This window comes from Gossypium hirsutum, chromosome A10 (assembly GCF_007990345.1).
Source record: "Gossypium hirsutum isolate 1008001.06 chromosome A10, Gossypium_hirsutum_v2.1, whole genome shotgun sequence".
Lineage (NCBI taxonomy): Eukaryota > Viridiplantae > Streptophyta > Magnoliopsida > Malvales > Malvaceae > Gossypium > Gossypium hirsutum.
In genome coordinates this window covers 28,225,955-28,236,164 of record NC_053433.1, presented here as the reverse complement: position 1 = coordinate 28,236,164, position 10,210 = coordinate 28,225,955, and the positions used below count along the sequence as shown (strand labels likewise).

Here is a 10,210-nt window from a genome sequence, read left to right as displayed (position 1 = left end):
CTAGCAAATCAGAATCTTACTCCTCGTACTATGTATGATTATGCTAAACCTACTTTAACAGGAACTGAGTCAAGTATAGTTAGGCCTGCTATTGCTGCAAATAATTTTGAACTAAAACCTAACACTATTCAAATGATACAGCAATTTGTTCAATTTGATGGTTTGCAGGATGAGGATCCAAACACTCACTTGGCGAATTTCCTGGAATTCTACGATAAATTTAAAATTAATGGCGTTTCTGACGATGCCATTCGTCTTCGGTTATTCCCTTTTTCATTGAGGAACAAAGATGAATAGTGGTTGAACTCGTTACCACGAGGGTCAATTACTACTTGAGAACAAATGACCAAAAAAATTTTATTAAAATATTTTTCACCGGCTAAAACGGCCAAATTACGTAATGATATCTCTTCATTTGTGCAGATGGACTTAGAAAATCTTTACGATGCATGGGAAAGATACAAGGACCTACTATGTAGGTATCCTCACCATGGATTACCTCTATGGTTGCAAGTTCAAACATTCTACAATGGTGTGAATCCCTCGACAAGATAGATGATTGATGCAGCAGCCGGGGGAACAATCAATAATAAAACACCTTAAGAGGCTTACGAATTTATTGAAGAGATGTCACTGAATAACTATCAGTGGCAAGTCATAAGGACTAAACCAACTAAAACAGCAGGCATCTATAACGTCGATTCAGTTTCTATGCTGTCAAACCAAGTAGAACTTCTAAATAAAAAGATTGATGGTTTACTTGGTTCTTCACAGGTTCATCCAGTAATGCACTGTGAAGTCAGTGGAGGTGGATCAAGCAATTCAGAATATCAATCCTATGGCCACAGCATGGAGAACGAACAATTAAATTACATGGGTAATAATCCTCAATCTCAAAACAATCCTTATAGCAATACTTATAATGCAGGTTGGAGGAACCACCCAAATTTCTCCTGGGGTGGTCAAGGGAATCAAAGGCCACAGAATCTTCTGGGTTTTCAACAACCACCCTATCAACAGGAAAAGAAACTGAACCTTGAAGAGATGCTATCTAAATTTATCTCGGTGTCAGAAACTCGTTTCCAGAACATCGAGACAGCACTAAAAAATCAACAAATGTCGATCTAAAGGCTCGAAACTCAGATAGGCCAGCTGTCCAAACTAATCTCCGAACGACCACAAGGTATCTTGCCAAGTAATACTGAACCCAACTCAAGGGAACAGCTCAACGCAATCAATGTTCAAGATGAACAAGAATTCGTTCAGCCTGAGCCAGAACCAAGGCAAGAAACTGTGGTGAGAAAAGGTCAAGGTGAGGTAGGTCATAATAAAAACAAATCAGTGAATGTCGAATATACACCTCGTGTGTCGTACCCTAATGCGACAAGGAAAGACCGCTCAGATGAACAATTTGGTAAATTCCTTAAACTCTTAAAAAAATTACATATTAACTTACCGTTTATTAAAGCTCTATCAAAAATGTCAAACGCAATGAAATTTTTAAAGGAGCTTTTAGCAAATAAACGGAAGTTGGACGAGGCGTCGCATGTGGAGCTAAACGCAGTTTGCTCAGCTATTTTGCAGAATAAGCTACCCAACAAATTAAAAGATCCAGGGAGTTTTACATTTCCTTGCTCAATTGGTAGTTTAGATGTTAATAATGCATTAGCTGATTTAAGGGCTAGTATTAACGTAATGCCTTACAAAATGTTTAAACAACTGGGTCTTGGGAAACCCAAACAGACTAGGATGAGCATTCAATTAGCAGATAAAACTATAGGATTTCTTAGGGGTATTATTGAATATGTGCTAGTTAAAATCGATAAATTTATATTTCTCGTTGACTCCGTTGTTCTAGACATAGAAGAGGCTAACAACACTCCTTTGATTTTAGGAAGGCCCTTTTTAGTGACTCCTAGAACAATTATTGATGTTGGCACAGGTGAACTCACACTTCGTGTGGGAGACGAAACAATCACCCTTCAAGCTTGCAATTTTGGCAACACATCAAAAATTGAAGGTAATCGTCTAAACCATTTTACTAAAACTGACAATATGGTGCAACCTACTTTGCAAGAAATAAGTCTGAAGGAAGTACATGAGCCATTCTCAAGCAATAGTAAAGGACCTATTCATGAAGAACGAAGGCTAAAAATCGAGGAGCTAGATGAATGGCGGACACAAAAACCAAGAACACACAATAAACCAAAACTACGCCAAGATGAGCTCAATACCTTTCTAAATCAACTTAAGGTTGGAGATAAAGTTTTATTAGATGTCGCAGATCCTCACATTGTCACTACCAAACCGAATAAATAAAACCCTCTTACGGTACTTCACATTTTCCCATTTGGTACATTCGAGGTAAATCATCCTAAGTTCGACACTTTTAAGGTAAACAACACCCGTCTAAAACCTTATTTTGATGAGATTCACAGCAGGAATAAGGAGTATAGACTCCTCGAACCACCATGACCATTCAATGGAGAGGTAAGTCGAGTTTAGACTATAAATAAGCGCTTCTCGGGAGGCAACCCGAGCACTAACTGTATTAACTTCTTTAAATTTTAGTGTTTAAACACTTAACTTACTAACAAAGCTCTTGAATACAGGTTTCCCACACAGACACGGCCTAGGACACGGGCGTGCCTTAGGCTATGTGGAAACAGGGAAAAATTTCCCCAACACGGCCTATGATAAATCACCATGACCGTGCGACATACTCGTGGGTGAACCTTCCAAAACAACACGGGTGTGCAACACGCCCATGTCGAGCACCCGTGGACGACACTGTCAAACGAACACGGGCGTATAAATGCTTACCCCCTTCTCTTTGATGATTAACTTGATGATTAAGTGCATGTGATAGGGAAACTATTTCATGCTTGTTGGAATCATTGCCTTATATGGTTGTATGCTAATTAACCGGTAAGTTTACTTTCCAATTATCTGTACTTACTAAGCATATAAATGCTTACCCCCTTCTCTTTTCCCTGTCTTATAGAGCTCATGGACTCGTAAAGATTAGGAGACGGTTGGAGAATGAACATACAATCGACTTGTTCCGCTTTGGTATATAGATACTTTTATTTTGTTTAATGGCATGTATAGGGTTTTTGGTTATTTTGCTATATGTTTCATTTGGCTAGCCAATGTAAGGGCTTAAATGGTATACATATTCTTTGGTATATGACCATGAGATATGGCTCATATTGATGTAGGTTGTAAACTTACTAATGATGCATGTTTATGTTTAAATGTTTCATGAGGTATGATAATGAGGTTTATCATGGATGGATGCATGAAATGGGACCTAATAACTTGAGAGTAGGTATATGGTTATAATATGGCCTAAGTGTAAAGTATAAAATGTGCTATGTTAATTCCTAATACAAAAAGGATAATTTAGCATGTACTAAACCGATGATATGAGTTTAACATGCAATGAGTTGTGCCAAGGTTGTTTAAGGGTATAATTAGGCCATGTTAAATACCATTGAAGTCTATAAGTATGTATGGTTGTTAGAGGGTGACCAAAGGCTTGGAAAATAGCCCTAAAAAGGTCTACACGGGTAGACACACAGGCATGTGCCTAGGCCGTGTGTGACACACGGTCAGCCCCCATGGGCGTGTTGCCTGGCCGTGTGTCCCCTGCACCTAAAATTTTAGGTCAGTTTGCATGGTAGTAAACACATAGAGAGACACACGGCCGTGTATTTCAATCGTGTGGAGGACACGGCCTAGCAAACGGGCGTGTGCGTTGGCCAAGTGCCTAGAATGAATGATAACATCATAAATAGAATGTTCGAGTTTTTGGACATGGGCGATGACACGGGCGTTTCTAGGTCGTGTAAGGGACACGAGCTAGGGACACGGGCGTGTGCTTGGCCATGTGAAATCCCCTGTAGGTTCGAAATGGAAAATAAATCCAATAATTCAACACGGAAGAGGGGCACGGGCGTGTCCCCAAGCACACGGGCGTGTCCCCAAGCATACGGGTGTGTGCTTTTCCTTCACACTGGCGTCCCCAGTTTAGTCCCGGACCCCTAATAACGTATGATTTGGACCCCGTAGGTCCATAATAGGGATAATATGATTTTGTTTGATTGGTTTTAATTTGGCAACGAAATTTTATAACTCATTTTTTTTGGAATGATCTTGTTTATGAGTGGTAACACCTCATACCTAATCCCGGTCTCGGGTATGGGTAAGGGGTGTTACAACTAACGCATCAAGTCCTTAGGTTCCTATGTGGCCTCCTTAGTACCATGATTCTGCCATAGAACCTTCACTAAGGGAATGGACTTCTTTCTCAACACCTTAATATCATGAAACTGAATCTGAACCGATTCCTCCTCAAAAGTCAAGTCTGGTCTAACCTCAATCTCCTCAACCGAGACAACATAAGATGGATCAGTCCAATACCGCCTCAACATTGAGACGTGAAACACATCGTGAATACTGTCCAACTCTGAAGGTAGCTTCAACTGATATGCAACCAGTTCCACACACTTCAGAATCCTATACGACCTAATGAACATAGGGCTCAACTTGCCCTTACGACCGAATATCAGAACTTTCATCCATAGAGAAACCTTAAGAAACACTAAGTCCCCCATAGCGTACTCAATATCTCTCATCTTCAGATTGATATAAGACTTCTGCCTATCAGAAGCTGCCTTTGGACGATCTCGAATCAATCTAACCTTGTCTTCGGTCTCAGAAAGCAACTAATGACCCAAAACCTGACACTCACCCAACTCAGTCGAACATAGCGAAATACGACACTTATGACCATACAAAGCGTCGTAAGATGTCATCTGAATGGTAGCCTGGAAATTGTTATTTTAGGCGAACTCAGCTAACAGCAGATAATCCTCCCAAATCCCTCGGAAATCTATCACGTAAATTCGAAGCACATCCTCCAGTATCTGAATTACCCTCTCAGATTGACCATCGGACTAAGGATGTAATGCAGTACTGAAGTCCAATCTTGAACCTAGAGCCTCATGTAATTTCTTCTAGAACCGAGAAGTAAAACAAGGATCTTTGTTAGAAAAAATCAAAATCAGAACCCCTTGTAGTCTTACAATCTGAGAAATGTAGAGCTTCACTAACTTCTGTAGAGAATAGTTTGTCCGAACCGAAATAAAGTTAGCAAACTTGGTCAATCGATCCACAATGACCTAAACAGAATCTTTCTTAGTTGGTGTCAAGGGCAACCCACTAACGAAGTCCATCGTCACTTGTTCCTATTTCCATAAGGGAATCTTAACTGGTTGTAACAAACCAGAAGGCAACTGGTGCTCAGCCTTAACTTGCTCGCACATCAGACTTCGAGCAACAAAATTTGTAACCTCATGTTTCAAACCCGACCACTAGTACAACTCATGAAGATCCTGGTACATCTTATTACCACCGAGATATATAGTATATGGGCTACTATGCGCCTCCCTTAGAATTGACTACCTCAAATCGGAATCATTCGACATATAGATCTGACTTTGAAAACTCAGAACTCCATCGTTATTCAGCCCAAAGTTCAAAGTACTACCACTCTCAAGAAGATGAAACCACAATCGCAGATATTCATCCCCTAACTGTTTATCTCGAATCTGGTTAATCCAAGTTGGCTTAACTAGCAACTCGGCTAACATATTCCCATCATCAAATAGACTAAGGCGAGCGAACATCGCCCTCAGATCAGTCATTACTTTACAACTTAGAGCATCAGCCACCACATTGGCCTTACTAGGATGACACTCTATCGTGTAGCCATAATCCTTGAGCAATTCAATCCATCGGTGCTCTTTAAGATTCAACTCCTTCTGAGTAAGAAGGTACTTGAGGCTCTTGTGATCAGCGTAAATAATACACCTCTCACCATACAGATAGTGCTTTCAGATCTTCAATGCAAAAACCACCGCAGCCAACTCAAGATCATGCGTCAAATAATTTCCCGCATATGTCTTAAGCTGACGAGACACATAAGCTACAACTTTTCCATCCTGCATTAGAACACAACCCAAATCAACATGTGACGCATCACTGTAACCCACAAACTCCTTACCAGATTCAAGCTGCATCAAAATAGAAGCTTGAGTCAGAACAAATTTAAGCTTCTCAAAGCTCGATTGTTGCATATCAGTCCAAGCAAAAGGAACTCCCTTGCGCAGAAGTTTAGTCAACAGAGCTGCGATCAGAGAGAACCCCTCGACAAACTGTCGATAATAACCTGCCAAACCCAGAAAGCTGTGCTCTCAGATACGTTCTTAGGCTGTTTCCAATCAAGTACAACCTTAATCTTCCTTGGATCAACACGGATCACCTCAGTAAAAACCACATGCCCTAGAAAGGTCACTTTACACAACCAGACCTCACACTTGCTCAACTTAGCGTAAAGTTGTTTCTCACGTAGAATCTGAAGTACTACTCTAAAACGCTCATCATGTTCATCCTCTCTCTTAGAGTACACCAGAATGTCATCAATGATGACCATGATGAACTTATCCAGATACAGCTGAAAGACTCAGTTCATCAGACCCATAAATGTAGCGGGAATATTCGTCAGACCAAAAGGCATAACTAAGAACTCGTAATGTTCATAACGAGTCCTAAATGAAGTCTTATGAACATCAGCTTCCTTAATCCTCAACTGATGATACCCAGAACGAAGGTCTATCTTAGATAACACTGAAGCCCCTCAGAACTGATCAAACAAGTCATCAATCCTCAGAAGTGGATACTTATTCTTCACGGTCAACTTATTGAATTGCTGATAATCGAAGTACATCCTCATGGTCCCATCCTTCTTATTAACAAACAGGACTGGTGCTCCTCACGAAGACACACTAGGATGGATGAAACCACGATCTAGAAGTTCTAACAGTTAAGCCTTAAGCTCTATAAGCTCCTTCGGTGCCATTCGATATGGAGCGATAGACAGCCAAGCTGTACCCTATAGAAGCTCAATTCTAAACTCAACTTCCTGATTCAGAGGCAAACTCGGTGACTCCTCAGGAAAGACATTTGAAAAATCTCTCATTTTTCTAATATCCCCAACAGAAGAGTCTCCAAGATTAGAAACACTGACGTAAGCCAAGTACGCCTCACACCCTTTTCAAACCAGTTCTTCAGCCGCAAAAACGAAGATCGCATTGGACAAATAGTCTCTATACTCACCAATCACAACCACCTCCATATCATCCTTGATCCTTAGAATGACCCTCTTAGATACGCAGTCCAAACTGGCTCGACACTCAACCAACCAGTCCATACCCAGTATTAAATCAAACTCCTCAAACGAAAGCTCCATCAGATTTGCCAGAAAAACACTCCCTTGTACCACTAAGGGAACATTTCTATAGAGTTTAATAACCCGAGTAGACTGTCTCAATGGACTTAGTATAATAATCTTACTAGAAGTACTCTCAATAGGAATCCTCAAGTTTTTAGATATAGTGCTAGCTACATAGGAGTAAGTAGAACCTATGTCTATCAAAGTAGTATAAGGCACATCAAATATAAGGAACATACCAGTGATGACATCAAGAGCATCTCTATCCTCTCAGTGTCATGCAGCATAAACCAATGCAGGCTGCCTCGCCTCAGTCTGACCAACACCTCTACCCGATGCTCTCTGTCCAAGACCCATGCCATTACCACCCCTAGTCTGTTTACGGCCCCTAGGTGGCTGCTAAACTGCCCTCTAAGGCTGTGCAAAACCTAGTCCCGAAGCTTGCATCTGATCAACCCTATGTGGAAAACTCTTGAATACGATGCTCCAATGACCCACACCTCAGACAAGCCCCTATCTTCCTTCAACACTCGCCCGAATGGCGCCTACCTCAATCACCGCATAGCTGAATCCCAATAGAAGCAACAAGAGCCCCTACTCTAACTGACCCATCAAATCTGGCCTTTTTCTTAGGCGTCTAAAAAAAACTAGAGGACTCCAAATCCCTCTTATTCTTACCCCTCTCTCGATCCCTATTCTGGTACTCCACGTGCTTAACATCATCGGCGATCTTCGCCTTCTCAACCAGAACTACGAATCCAGCTCCCTCTGTAGAGTAATCAAAACCCTCAAGTTATCCCTCAAACTGTCCTCAAAGCAGACGCACCTTTCATATTCAGACACCACCATGCCTCGAGCGTAGCGGCTCAGCCTCAGAAACTCGGCCTCATACTCGGCCACAGGTCTATCACCTTGAGTAAGATTCATGAACTCACGCCTACGAGCATCCACATAGCTCGCCCCCACGTACTTACTTTAAAAGGTGGTCTTAAAGAAATCTCAATTTAGACGATCAGGCTGAGTACCCTCCTCAACCGTTAACCACCACTGATATGCCTCGTCGTGAAGCAAAGAGACTGCACCCTTAAATTTCTGCTCGAGAGTACAATGTAAATCGTTCATGATCCTCTCGGTGGCCTCCAACCAATACTCAGGCACATTAGGGGAAACTCCAATGGCACCCCTAAACAATTTAGCACCATTGGACCGGAGTCGTTCAGTTATAGACCCTCAGCCCCCAGCTCCAGAATAAGGTCAGCGACCCTCTCCAAAATCCTTAGCATAGCTTGGGATAGTGCTTTGTCCCCAACCGAGCGACTTTGAGACCCAGTCTCAGTAGCAGGCGAGACTGGTATCTCACTTGTATCTAAGTTTAGCATACTACCCAGAGTAGAAGACTTAGTTCGAGCCCCCTACGACCTCTACCACGACCACAAATACCATGCCCGCGAGTTCCATGAGCGCTCATCGTAAATTTTGAGTTTTAATATACATTATAAAATTCAATTTTCCAGGATTATGAATCCAATTCAATTTTTTAGGATTCGAATATACGATTGGCGTAAAAATATGACGTTTTTTTTTAATTTTTAATTAAATTATTATTATTTAACATGTCAAAAAATTATTACAAAGCAATTAATTAAAAATCTCAAAAAACACCCTAAAAACTACTTTAAAAAAACCCTACGGCCTCTACCACGACCACAAATACCATGTCTGCAAGTTCCATGAATGCTTATCATAAGTTTCAAGTTTTAATCTACATTATAAAATTTTATGCATCAATTCTAATATTTATTAATAGATGTTTTATGCATAAATGATCAGAAGTTCAGAATTATTTTCAGAGGTTCCAGTCTCTAGGTAACTTAGTACAGTTTCAGAAAGTATTATCTACAGTGTTTAAGAGCAGTTCTAACTAAGTTTCAAAAATACTTACAAGATCGGCACCGGAGGCTTGGTGTACCACATACTTTCTCAAATTATTCAAATTATTTAAAAATCAATTCCTTTTTAAACACAATTTTGGAGCCCAAAATTTACAACCTAGTTTTGCAACCTGGTTTTGATACCACTAAATGTAACACCCCAAACCTGGTCTAGACGTTACGATCAAATCTGGAGGTATCACAAGGAATGGGTTTAGTTGCGTGAAATCATTTCCGTACTTAACTCATATACTTTATATCCATTTCGAAAATGTTAACTAATTAGTTTATTTGCCAAAACCTATTTTTTCAGCTGAAGTCTAACAAAACTGATGTATTTAGAAATCCGATTCAAATTTTTAGGAAACCTCTTTTTGCTTAAAATCGTCATTTTTGTAAAACATTGCAACCAGGCATTCAGCAATCAGCAAACCAAAAACAACCATTTAAAACCAAATGTCCAGAGAGTCCCAAAAATTACAAACTCTCAAAATGATTACCAATAATATAAATAAACCATGAATTACTAAGTTTAAACACTTGACGGTCGAGTGGCCGCCGCTGAGTCTCAGCCGCATCGATCCGCCTAAGTCTGAAGATTACCTGACAAAACAAACAACATATGTAAGTTTACGAGAACTAAGTGTGTAACCCATCAGAATTAAGCATACAAGCATACAGAATTATATACACAGTCAGAAATAGATACAATTTCAAATTTAGAATTAGATCTAGATTTAAATTATAGAAGCAGATATGCATAAATCCTACCCCCATCTTCTACATACTATCTCGGACCATCCCATCACACCATGTGGGGTTTAAAACACCCACCCATCCCTACACACCATATTATGCCATTAAGACACATATCAGAATATATGCAGCCCAGCTGCTAGAAGATAAGCAATTAACACCGAACAGAATACTTCCTCCTCATATACAAATCCCACCCTAAATCAGATATAGAAAATCAGATACA

General features: G+C 40.4%; 1 protein-coding gene and 1 non-coding gene across 2 annotated transcripts; both read right to left on the bottom strand.

Moving 5' to 3' along the window:
• Positions 1 to 391: 391 nt before the first annotated feature.
• Positions 392 to 497, bottom strand: LOC121208765 (small nucleolar RNA R71). Its single transcript, XR_005903890.1, has one exon. It is a non-coding gene; the product is annotated as a small nucleolar RNA R71 (small nucleolar RNA).
• A 3,750-nt stretch (positions 498 to 4,247) lies between these two features.
• On the bottom strand, positions 4,248 to 8,676 carry LOC121207976 (uncharacterized). Its single transcript, XM_041078517.1, has 6 exons — positions 8,526 to 8,676; positions 7,976 to 8,065; positions 7,127 to 7,494; positions 6,236 to 6,520; positions 5,520 to 5,828; positions 4,248 to 4,730 (listed from the first exon to the last, which is right to left on the bottom strand). Exons 1-6 carry the CDS (start codon positions 8,674 to 8,676, stop codon positions 4,248 to 4,250), a joined length of 1,686 nt encoding a protein of 561 aa, XP_040934451.1.
• Positions 8,677 to 10,210: the final 1,534 nt, after the last annotated feature.